Source organism: Rhinoderma darwinii, chromosome 3 (assembly GCF_050947455.1).
Source record: "Rhinoderma darwinii isolate aRhiDar2 chromosome 3, aRhiDar2.hap1, whole genome shotgun sequence".
NCBI lineage: Eukaryota > Metazoa > Chordata > Amphibia > Anura > Rhinodermatidae > Rhinoderma > Rhinoderma darwinii.
This window is the reverse complement of record NC_134689.1, coordinates 374,497,288-374,510,469: the sequence shown is the minus strand read 5'-3', so window position 1 is coordinate 374,510,469 and position 13,182 is coordinate 374,497,288. Positions and strand designations below refer to the sequence as shown.

The following is a 13,182-nucleotide window of genomic DNA, read 5'->3' as shown; positions in this document are numbered from 1 at the left end:
CAATTGTATGCATTAAAGGTTAGGTTCTAACCAAAAAATTCCCATTGGTATTTATCCAGTGAAACACCTATCCATATTTGGAGAGTGATGTCAGGAGCAGAGCATAAGTCCCTGGCAGAGTGCTAGTAGTGCTCTGCCTGGAACTATGGCTCTGGGGTTGCCCCTAAAAACACTATCGACATATGGACAGTGACGTCAGGGTCTTCTCCTGAAGAGGCAATGCTCTGGCTGGGGATTGCACTCCTAGAGGGAGCCCAAAAAGCGCTACCTACAGGGAGGTGTGCTGTGTAGCATTACCAGGGAAGGGGGCTGTGTGGCACTATCAGGAAGGGGGGCTGTGTGGCACTTTCTAAGAAGGGGGGCTGCGTGGCACTACCTGGGAGGAGGGTGCTCGTGGCACTACCTGGGATTGGGGGCTGTGTGGCACTACCAGGAAGGGGGGCTGTGTAGCACTACCAGGAAGGCGGGCACTATCAACTGAGGGCACTACATTTATGGGTGTACAAACTGGGGGCCTAACTTCTATATGGGGGCATAAACAGGGCCTAATGTCCATATGGGGGCACAAAGTGAAGTTTTCTGCCATTTTACTGCCGCCGTGAGTTCCCCCACAAAGGGGCCTACTAAGTCTGTGTCGCCCAAGGGCCCACATAAACCTGGAGCCGGCCCTGCCTGGAAGTAAACAATATATGTTCCTATTGAATAGCAACAAGCAGAGATCTTGAAAACCATGAGGAATTAACCCCTTCCCAATGTATGATGTATACTGACGTTATAGATGGGTACGGGGAGTATGGAGCAGGCTCACGGGTTGAGCTCGCTCCATTCTATGCAGACACTTCACTGTAACAAGCAGGAGTCCGCTCGTTTAACCCCTTAAATTCCACGGTCATAAGTGACCACAGCATCTAAGCAGTTAGAAAGAGGGGTGTGGCCCCCTCTGACAGCCCATCCGCCCCCCCCTCCTCTGTGAAGTGATTGCGGGTGCTGATGGTTGTCACGGCAGCCTGGGGGCCTAATGAAGGCCCCCAGGTCTGCCATCTTTGTACTCCTATTAAGCCATGCCTCCAGCGGGGTGTCAGAATCACAATATACTGCAATACATTAGTGTTGCAGTATATCGTGCAAGCGATCCAACAATTGCTGTTTCAAGTCCCCTAGGGAGACTAATAAAAAAAAGTAAAAAAGAGTAAAATAACGTTTTTGATGTACAAAAAATATTAAAAAACCTTTTCCCATTTTCCCCCGAAAGCATTGTAAATAAAATAGAAAAATAATAATAAGCATAATTGATATCGCCGCATCCATAAAAGTCTGAACTATTACAATATATCATGCACGGTGAATGCCTAAAAAGAATAATTTTAGACGTCAGTATCGCTGTTTTATAATTCACCTCATCTCCCGCAAAAAATAGAATAAAAAATTATCAGAAAACTCACATGTACCCCCAAAATGGTACAAATAGAAACTACAGCTTGTCCCGCAACAAAAGAGCCCTTATACTGCTCAGTCAACGGAAAAAAGTTATGGCTCTGAGAACATGGTGACGCATAACAGATTTTATTTTTAACAATTCATTTTTTCCGTTTAAAAGTAGTAAAACATAACAAAAACTATATAAATTTGGTATTGCCGTAATCGTATTGACCCGTAGAGTAAAGATAACATATTGTTTTTATTGCACATTAAATGCCGTAAAAACTAAACCCAAAAAACAATTGAGGAATTGCTGTTTTTTCCCATTCCACTGAATTTTTTCTAGATTCCTAGAACATTATATGGACAATAAATAGTGTCAGAAAAAAACTGCAACGTCCCGCAAAAATATACGGTTATATCGACGGAAAAATAAAAAAGTTGGAAGGTGGGGAGGAAAAAACAGAAAATGAAAATCTGAAAAATGACTGTGGTGGGAAGGGGTTAATGCAGAAAGCATATTGGAAATTGTATACAAAAAATAACATTAATTTGCTGAAACTGGACAATCCCTTTAAGGATGCTGGAGAACAGTGGATTCCTCTAAAAGGTCCTGCAAAGACGTAAAAGGGGTAATGAGAAGTAAAAGACTGCGTGGAAAACACATTGAATGAGAATTGCTTAAAGACAGATGAACAAGGCTCATGGACACTTGGGGGTGGCTTGGTTATCAGTGATCTTCACCGAAAGAAGAGGAACATGGAGTGTAAACACACAACATATCGAAATGGAAAGTGTGTGGGAAAGTCATATGGACTGCGAAGGGAAAAAAATGGAAAATATGAAGTGTTTTAAGGACGGCAAGGGATTAGTGGATGTAGGAGCAATGATGGAGGTAGTGAGAGGTCTTCAGGGTGTTTGTAATGTATTGTGAAGGAGGAAATGACAGGAGATTATAGTGAACAGAAGAAATCTCGGGAAGAAGGGACATAAGAGGAGGGATGAATTGTGGTGCTAAGAAAATGTGTCCATGGTTCCCCGGGCTCTGTAAACGAAGAAAGGGAGAATAGGTTGATGGAGAAGAGGAGGCCATGACATGAGGGTGAAGAACCAGGGGGAAGGGATTTATGATTGGGGCAGATTGAAGGGAGGCACACTGAAGAAATCTGCAATGTAAAAGTTAATATTGATATTTACAGACAAGCAAAGTTAGAGACAGGCAGAGAATGTAAAATAGGCCAAGATTTAGCAAAAGGTGCTAAGGTTTTGCAGTCCTTATCTCACACCCATGGAAATAGGAATTATGGAGTGCTAAACCTTGCCACCATACGATAACTCCAGGGCAGAGGAATATATTGAGAAATGAAGACAAGCAGAGAGAGAAAGAAAGAGGCAGAGCAAAAATTTGACTCCGAAAGAAAACAGAAATGTCATTCAGGTTGAGAGTTGAGACAAAAACATTGTTTTTTATTAAAAAGAAAAAAAAAGAGACAGACCGAGAAGGACAGAGACAGCCGATTTGAGGCAAGAGCGACAGAATGAGACTCGCTAAGTGTGAGGGACAGGCAGAGGGAGAAAGAGACAGAGCGTGACAGCCTTGGCAGAACGTCCTGGGAATAGAAGCGTTATATTAATGAACCAAGCCTGGAAAGGAAAGGAAATAGTTAAATGTAGTAAATACACAATGCACCTTGCTTTCCCACAGGGCTCCGCATGAAGTGGAGCAAATAGCTCTGAGACTAAAAGAAAGGCCTGCAGAGACCTGTCAGTCCGTATACCGGAGGATGTGCAGAGCACTGCAGAGTCCTGTCAGTCTGTATACCGGAGAATGCGCAGAGCACTGCAGAGTCCTGTCAGTCTGTATACCGGAGGATGTGCAGAGCACTGCAGAGACCTGTCAGTCTGTATACTGGAGGATGTGCAGAGCACTGCAGAGTCCTGTCAGTCTGTATACCGGAGGATGTGCAGAGCACTGCAGAGACCTGTCAGTCTGTATACCGGAGGATGTGCAGAGCACTGCAGAGTCCTGTCAGTCTGTATACCGGAGAATGCGCAGAGCACTGCAGAGTCCTGTCAGTCTGTATACCGGAGGATGTGCAGAGCACTGCAGAGACCTGTCAGTCTGTATACTGAAGGATGTGCAGAGCACTGCAGAGACCTGTCAGTCTGTATACCGGAGGATGTTCAGAGCACTGCAGAGTCCTGTCAGTCTGTATACCGAAGGATGCGCAGAGCACTGCAGAGAACTGTCAGTCTGTATACCGGAGGATGTTCAGAGCACTTCAGAGACCTGTCAGTCTGTATACCGGAGGATGTGCAGTGCACTGCAGAGTCCTGTCAGTCTGTATACCGGAGGATGTGCAGAGCACTGCAGAGTCCTGTCAGTCTGTATACCGGAGGATGTGCAGAGCACTGCAGAGTCCTGTCAGTCTGTATACCGGAGGATGTGCAGAGCACTGCAGAGACCTGTCAGTCTGTATACCGGAGGATGTGCAGAGCACTGCAGAGACCTGTCAGTCTGTATACCGGAGGATGTGCAGAGCACTGCAGAGACCTGCCAGTCTGTATACAGGAGGATGTGCAGAGCACTGCAGAGACCTGTCAGTCTGTATACCGGAGGATGTGCAGTGCACTGCAGAGTCCTGTCAGTCTGTATACCGGAGGATGTGCAGAGCACTGCAGAGTCCTGTCAGTCTGTATACCGGAGGATGTGCAGAGCACTGCAGAGACCTGTCAGTCTGTATACCGGAGGATGTGCAGAGCACTGCAGAGACCTGCCAGTCTGTATACAAGAGGATGTGCAGAGCACTGCAGAGACCTGTCAGTCTGTATACCAGAGGATGTGCAGAGCACTGCAGAGTCCTATCAGTCTGTATACAGGAGGATGTGCAGAGCACTGCAGAGTCCTGTCAGTCTGTATACCAGAGGATGTGCAGAGCACTGCAGAGTCCTCTCAGTCTGTATACCGGAGGATGTGCAGAGCACTGCAGAGACCTGTCAGTCTGTATACAGGAGGATGCGCAAAGCACTGCAGAGACCTGTCAGTCTGTATACCGGAGGATGTGCAGAGCACTGTAGAGACCTGTCAGTCTGTATACCGGAGGATGCGCAGAGCACTGCAGAGTCCTGTCAGTCTGTATACCGGAGGATGTGCAGAGCACTGCAGAGACCTGTCAGTCTGTATACCAGAGGATGTGCAGAGCACTGCAGAGACCTGTCAGTCAGTATACCGGATGATGTGCAGAGCACTGCAGAGTCCTGTCAGTCTGTATACAGGAGGATGTGCAGAGCACTGCAGAGACCTGTCAGTCAGTATACCGGAGGATGTGCAGAGCACTGCAGAGACCTGTCAGTCAGTATACCGGAGGATGTGCAGAGCACTGCAGAGACCTGTCAGTCTGTATACCGGAGGATGTGCAGAGCACTGCAGAGTCCTGTCAGTCTGTATACCGGAGGATGCGCAGAGCACTGCAGAGACCTGTCAGTCTGTATACCAGAGGATGTGCAGAGCACTGCAGAGACCGGTCAGTCTGTATACCGGAGGATTTTCAGAGCACTGCAGAGTCCTGTCAGTCTGTATACAGGAGAATGTGCAGAGCACTGCAGAGTCCTGTCAGTCAGTATACCGGAGGATGTGCAGAGCACTGCAGAGACCTGTCAGTCTGTATACCGGAGGATGTGCAGAGCACTGCAGAGTCCTGTCAGTCTGTGTACAGGAGGATGTGCAGAGCACTGCAGAGTCCTGTCAGTCTGTATACCGGAGGATGCGCAGAGCACTGCAGAGTCCTGTCAGTCTATATACCGGCGGATGCGCAGGGCACTGCAGAGTCCTGTCAGTCTGTATACAGGAGGATGCGCAAAGCACTGCAGAGACCTGTCAGTCTGTATACCGGAGGATGTGCAGAGCACTGTAGAGACCTGTCAGTCTGTATACCGGAGGATGCGCAGAGCACTGCAGAGTCCTGTCAGTCTGTATACCGGAGGATGTGCAGAGCACTGCAGAGACCTGTCAGTCTGTATACCAGAGGATGTGCAGAGCACTGCAGAGACCTGTCAGTCAGTATACCGGATGATGTGCAGAACACTGCAGAGTCCTGTCAGTCTGTATACAGGAGGATGTGCAGAGCACTGCAGAGACCTGTCAGTCAGTATACCGGAGGATGTGCAGAGCACTGCAGAGACCTGTCAGTCAGTATACCGGAGGATGTGCAGAGCACTGCAGAGACCTGTCAGTCTGTATACCAGAGGATGTGCAGAGCACTGCAGAGACCGGTCAGTCTGTATACCGGAGGATTTTCAGAGAACTGCAGAGTCCTGTCAGTCTGTATACAGGAGAATGTGCAGAGCACTGCAGAGACCTGTCAGTCAGTATACCGGAGGATGTGCAGAGCACTGCAGAGACCTGTCAGTCTGTATACCGGAGGATGTGCAGAGCACTGCAGAGTCCTGTCAGTCTGTGTACAGGAGGATGTGCAGAGCACTGCAGAGTCCTGTCAGTCTGTATACCGGAGGATGTGCAGAGCACTGCAGAGACCTGTCAGTCTGTATACCGGAGGATGCGCAGAGCACTGCAGAGTCCTGTCAGTCTATATACCGGCGGATGCGCAGGGCACTGCAGAGTCCTGTCAGTCTGTATACAGGAAGATGTGCAGAGCACTGCAGAGACCTGTCAGTCTGTATACCGGAGGATGTGCAGAGCACTGCAGAGACCTGTCAGTCTGTATACCGGAGGATGTGCAGAGCACTATGGGTGCAGAGCAATATAACGTCTGTGTCAGCTCAGCAATATAACTACAGGTCATGTCTCTACAAGTCACTGAGTAGCAATTAAAATGCATGCAAATATTCACCTTGTGTATCTGTGTGTGCAGTGAATAGAAATGTTTACCCGTAGCGGGAGATGATACATTCTTAGATGTGCCCTGACAAGTATCAGGAGCTCAGTATGTTGGATACTAATTTATTCTTAATCCAGACTGCATATAACAATATCACTAGTCAGTAGGTGACACTGTATATTCACGTCTGCCTCTAAGTATCCAAGCTTGTACCAGCAAGCTCTATGTGCATGCAAAGCTTACCCTTATATAGGATGGAATAGGTCTCCAATTTACAACAGGGGTACAATGTATTCAGCACAGGTCCATATAAAATTACCAGCAGGCACCAAATAGCGCCAGTCAGTGGACAAATGATCACAAAGATGTGATTGGTTGAAACGCAAGGTGGACAGATAGGCCAGGGTGACTACTTTGAATGGATAGATGACACAGAAAGAAATGATTAAGTATAATACAATAGAAATTGATTGTCAAGCTGATACATTATATATATAAATAACCAACAGAAACAGGGTGAGTCAAAGGTCAATAACCTCCCTGATACGTAAAAAATATAAGGACCACTCTTTTATAGCATGTACTAGACTGAGGAGGCCACCTATGGTTTATGTTCCCTACTCCACCATTTTAAAGAAAAGGTTAGTACGAAACGTAAGACGGATTTAAGGAAGATTTAAAAAAAAAAAAAAAAAAAAAAAGGATTCAAATATGTGAAAAAAAAGACAAAAGGGAAAATAAAGAGGGAAAAGTAAAGCAAAACATGAGGGAGCTGCTGCCAGAATGTGTGTACAATGTATAGTGATTGGTAGGTGACAATGGAAAAATGTTATTATATGATGTATATGATATACAGTTTATATGAAGCTTTGGTACCCGTGTCCCCATGACAACACTTCCTCTTTGTTCCTTTTGTACCCCAATAGATCTGTACTATTACAAAAATATTGTATAGATCCAAATCTCCAACTATATCAATGTCCAATCCTAAAAAGTCAGATAGGAAATGGACACTGACCTACATAAAAATTTGGATTCACATAATGCCCTTGTGACAATGCTGATCTGCCAGAGCTCAAAGCAGGAAGTGTTGTCATGGGCACACAAAGACAGAAGCTCTTCTTTAAGAAAGTCTTTATATAACATATAGGGCCTTTAGATATAATTGAAAACATTGATGTAAAATAATAGTACAGTAAAATTAAGAATAACCTAATTGAGAAGTTATAATATTAGAGATTAGAAAATCACCACAGTCTTAAAGGAGATTTTCTAGCAGCCGTTCAGTGACTACTGCTGTTATGCAGTGGTACTGTGAGGATGATGGGAAAACAAAAATAATGTGAGATAGTTACAGATAATGTGGGGTAAAATAACGACCTAAGAGTATACATGGATGGGATTTTTAATGCGACACATGTATTATTGATGTGGCAGTAAAATAATTCTGTCTGGTGTGCTTCTCTGACTTTACCTGACACAAATATAGCAGAGCTGAATTGGTCATCTCTTTGGTGATGGTTAGGCTCATAACATAACTGCTACATAAAAGTGCCCATGTACCCCATTATAAGAGAAATATAACCATAGGTGAAGCTGTCCTGTCAAACAGTGTACAAGATATAGAAAGGGGTCCTACAGTTTAATAGATTGGTTCCCCGAAGACAGCAATGGGGTCGGGGTGCAACTTTCATCTGTGTTATCTCTTCCTGGACTACAGAATCGGAGGTGTATATAAAAAATTTGTACCCTATCGATATTGCTTAATCTGGAGAACCAATTTTTTCTCAGACTGGTATATATCAATGGGCTTGTAAAAAGAGGGAGATGTTAGAGGAATCACGAAATGTAAATGCAACATCGGTATACTGTACAGACATTGTGTGCCACTATAGATCCTGCGAGGACTTGGGGGTAGGAAGCTTTGGGGCAGTGGCAGCAGCAAAGGCAAATTCAACTAACTATACTGAGGAGTGCAGAAAGCAAGAATGAACCGTGTTGGGTTTAAACATTAAGATTTAAAGGGAAGCTGTCAATCATCCGCAAAACAGCTCCTGGAAAGTGTGTCCTCTATGCAAATAAGAGTGTCCTGTTTTGCTGACTAGCCAAGGAGGACAACATGATCACATTCATGAGACCTGACATACCAAATGACGATGAATGCAGAAACGTTGTCTAGGTCAGCCTCATCAGAAGAGTGCGATGCTCAATTTGCATGCAGTTGCACTTTCTTGTGGTGCCCCAAACAAGGATTCTGAGGTACCCACTGGCAGGAGAACCCACTAGCTTATTTTTCTTATGTAATCTGTTAGGTGCCCTACATTAAAGGGGTCTGTCTTGGTGGCAAGATATGGATTGAAAGACATTGGATTTCCAGATCGCAGTTTGGTCAAGGTGTTCATCAGTTTTCTTTGAACCTGTCAGAATGCTATTGTTCTCAGTTCTCAGCTATCCATGTACCATTGTTTTTAGACCTTAGCTGTCAGTGTGCCATTGTTCTCGAGTCTAAGCTTTCAATGTGCCATTGTTCTTGGATCACAGCTGTCAATCTGCAATTGTTTTTGGATCTTAACTGTGAGAGTGCCATTGTTCTTGGATCACAGCTGTCAATGTGCAATTGTTTTTGGATCTTAACTGTGAGAGTGCAATTTTTCTTTGATCTCAGTTGTCAAATGTGTCATCATTCTTGGATCTTGGGTGTCAATTTTTGTCATTGTTCTTGGATCTTCGCTGTAAATGTGCCATTGTTCTTGGATCTCTGCTATCAATGTACAATTGTTCTTAGATCTGAGCTATAAGACTGACATTGTTTTTGGTTATTAGTTGCCAATGTGTCATTGTTCTGGGATCTTTGCTATCAGCGTACTATTGTTTTTGGATCTCAGTTGTCAGAGTACTATTGTTTTGGGATTCCAGCTGTCAGAGTGCTATTGTTCTTGAATCTCATTTATAAATGTGCCATTGCTCTTGGATCTCAGCTGTCAATGTGTCCTAGTTCTTGGATCTAAGCTGTAAATGTACCATTGTTTTTGGATCTCAGCCCTATGGATCTCTGCTATGAGTCTGAAGTGTCACTAGTGGTTCTTGGATCAAAACTGTCATTGTGACAATGGTTTTGGATCTCAGCTGTCAGACTACCATTGTTCTTACATCTCAACTTTAAATTCTCTATTGTCTTGGATCTCAAGTGTAAAGGTACCATTGTTCGTGGATATCTGCTATCAGTGTGCCATTGCCTTTGGATTTCTCCTATCATTGTGATGTGCCACTGCTTTTGGATCTCAGCTGTCAGTGTGTCATTGTTCTTGGATCTTAGCTGGAAATGTGTCATTGTTCTTGGATCTTAGCTGGAAATGTGTCATTGTTCTTGGATCTTAGCTGGAAATGTGTAATTGTTCTTGGATCTTAGCTGGAAATGTGTCATTGTTCTTCGATCTTAGCCGGAAATGTGTCATTGTTGTTCGATCTCTGCTATCAGTCTACAATTGTTCTTGGATCTTATCTGTTTATAAATGTGCCATTGCTCTTGGATCTCTGCTATCAGTGTAAAATTGTTCTTGGATCTCAGCTGTAGGAGCGCCATTGTTTTTTGGTGGTCAGTTGTCAATGTGTCATTATTCTTGAATCTTCGTTGTCAATGTGTCATTGTTCTTGGATCTCCGTTGTCAATGTGTCATTGTTCTTTCATCTCAGCCCTAATTTTCCATTGTTCTTCGATCTCAGCTGTCAGTGTAATATTGTTCTTGGCCTCTTGGTGTCAGCTGTTAGAGGGTGTCTGTTATTGAATCTCAGCTGTCAGGGTGGCATTGGTCAGAACTCACAACTGTCTGTCTGCATTTTTTGTGGCGGTATGAAAAAGTCGACGTGTTGCATGTAGTTCACATCCACGAATCTGCTATATACCAGTAACAGATCAGGTCGAAATATGCTAGTGTGCACATACTGTACCCTATTATATAATTATTACATTAATATATCAAAATATTAACTAGCAACTGGTAATATATTAGAATAGTGTAGCCAAGGGAGAAAAAACACATTAGTGTCATGGATGCAGACAATTATAGTGATGTAGAGAACATTATCTTGATATAGAATAAGAGAAATGTCAGAGAATGGTGCAATGGGGTAAAAAATAATTTTGCAATAATAAAAAAAGCTATCAACTGATGGGGGATGGTATTACTGTGGTAGACGTGAGCAGCAAAGACGGGGTGAAATAGAATAATAAATGAAGTTATATAATGAAGGATATGGGAATAAAATAGTTTAACTGTATTCGGTGAGGTACATGGGGGACATGTCAGTCCCTTAGCTTACAATGGTGGAGTATAGGCGTTTACCTGAGTATACAGATATATAAAGCAGTATCTGTCACCGTGCGCAATGTTCTTTTTGTTGGATTCCACATTGTTTGATAGATGATCTGTTATGCATAGCAATGTGCTGCCAATCATTTGTACTGGGACTTGTGTCGAGATACTCTATTCCATTATAATGCAAATATATTATGTAATATTATGTATAGCCTCCATGAGGTAGACAAAAAAACATAGATTTATAATACAATACTGGTATAAGCATAATCTATAACATTGGTATACATAGTGGTATTAGGTGATGAGACCAGGGTATTACAGATGCGACCGATGATGGAGACCTAAGTAGGGTATAGAGATCCAAACCATACATTGACACTTGGGGTAAATGTAGAAGCATTACTGTAGTGTACTGTTCTGACACGTGTACTATGTGGCCTCTCATGAAGTATGGTTGTGGGTTTTTTTCACACTATGCGGTGTGCAGTCAGATATACATGCTTATGATGTGTATCTGAATAGTGTCATGGTGTATACTCACTGTATGGCACGCAGTCGTACTGAACTTCCAGGTATTTGTAGGTCCCTGGACAAGGGTCAGGAAAGGCTTCAGAATCGGCAATAACAACACACTGTGTGCGATTGTTACACCTGTAGGGAAAAAACAACAAGGTATAAATAATGCTGAAGATTCTGTGCCGTGTTATATTGTGTGTATGATCTGTGCCTGTATATGTATTTATGTATGATGTATTTATTTTTGTATAAGGATGTATGTATGTATTTGTGTCTGCGTATGCAGGTATATATGTATGTATGTATGTATGTATGTATTTATTTGTGTCTGCGTATACAGGTATATATGTATGAATGTATATATGTATGCATGTATTTGTGTCTGAGTATGCAGGTATGTATGTATGTATGTATGTATGTATGTATGTATTTATTTGTGTCTGTTTATGTGTGCTTCTATTTGTGTCTAATATTGTATGTATATATGTATTTATGTCTAAATATGTATGAATGATGTATGAATGTATTTATGTATATAAGTATTTGTGTCTAAGTATGTATATATTATGTACGTATTTATTTATTTTTTGTCTGATTATGTATGCATGTATGTATGTATGTATGTATTTATTTATTTGTGTCTGTTTATGTGTGCTTCTATTTGTGTCTAATATTGTATGTATTTATGTCTAAATATGTATGAATGATGTATGAATGTATTTATGTATGTATATAAGTATTTGTGTCTAAGTATGTATATATTATGTATTTTTTTGTTGTCTGAGTATGTATGTATGTATGTAGATATGTTTGTATGTATTTATTTATGTCTGAGGATAAATATATGCATTTGTGTCTGAGTATGTATGTTTATACAGTATGATGTATTTATGTCTGTTTATGTATGCTTGTATTTGTATGTATGTATGTATGTATCTATATGTATTTGTGTCCGGGTATGCAGATATATATATATATATATATATATATATATATATATATGTATGTATATGTATATATGTATGTATGCATTTGTGTCTGAGTATGCAGGCATATATGTGTGTATGTATTTGTATCTGAGTATGCAGGTATGTATGTATATGTATGTATGTATTTATTTATTTGTGTCTGTTTATGTATGCTTCTATTTGTCTAATTTTGTATGTATATATTATCTATGCATTTATGTGTGTCTGATTATGTATATATGTATGTATGTGTATGTGTGTGTGTGTGTGTGTGTGTGTGTGTGTGTGTGTGTGCGTGTGTGTGTATTTGGTGTTTGATGATGTATGTATCTATTTGTGTCTGAGGATGTATGTATGTACAGTATGTATGTAGGTATGTTTGTATGTATTTATTTATGTCTGAGGATAAATATATGCATTTGTGTCTGAGTATGTATGTTTATACAGTATGATGTATTTGTGTCTGTTTATGTGTGCATGTGCTTGTATCTAAGTATATGCATGTATTATGTATGTATATATGTAGTTTTTCTAAGTATGTATATATTATTTAAGTATTTATTTGTGTCTGATTATGTATATATGATGTATGTTTTTGTGTCTGAGTATGAATATATATATATATATATATATATATATATACACACACACACACACACACATATACATACAGTATGTACGTGTTTGAGCATATATGTATTTATTTGTGCCTGAGTATGTACGTATGAATCTATGAATGTATTTATTTGGGTCTGAGTATCTATGCATATATGTACATATTTGTGTTTGAGTACGTATATATGTAATTGTGTCTGAGTATGTTTCTGTGTATTTATTTGTATCTGTCTGTGTAGGTATCTGTTTATATATATGTTTGTGCGACTGAGTATGAATGTTTATCTGCATATGTATGTGTGTCTGAGTATTTGTGTTCATTCATAGTATGTTTAGTGTGTAGCAGTATGACGTAGTATACTGTATGTATGTGTTTATGTCATGTGTGTATGCAGGTATGTATATGTGATTTTGTATTTCTATTTGAGTATGTGTGTGTGTGTGTGTGTGTGTGTGTGTGTGTGTGTGTGTGTGTGTGTGTGTGTGTATGTATGTATGTATGTATGT

The 13,182-nt window shown here is 41.5% G+C and overlaps 1 protein-coding gene across 2 annotated transcripts in view; it reads right to left on the bottom strand.

The window, feature by feature from the left end:
• Positions 1–13,182, bottom strand: part of ADGRL1 (adhesion G protein-coupled receptor L1) — a 399,972-nt gene that overhangs the window by 67,182 nt on the left and 319,608 nt on the right. For both annotated transcript variants that reach the window (XM_075858739.1, XM_075858740.1), the window contains exon 4: positions 11,118–11,227. In XM_075858739.1, coding sequence (XP_075714854.1) covers positions 11,118–11,227 — 110 coding nt within the window. The remainder of the gene's footprint in view (positions 1–11,117; positions 11,228–13,182) is intronic.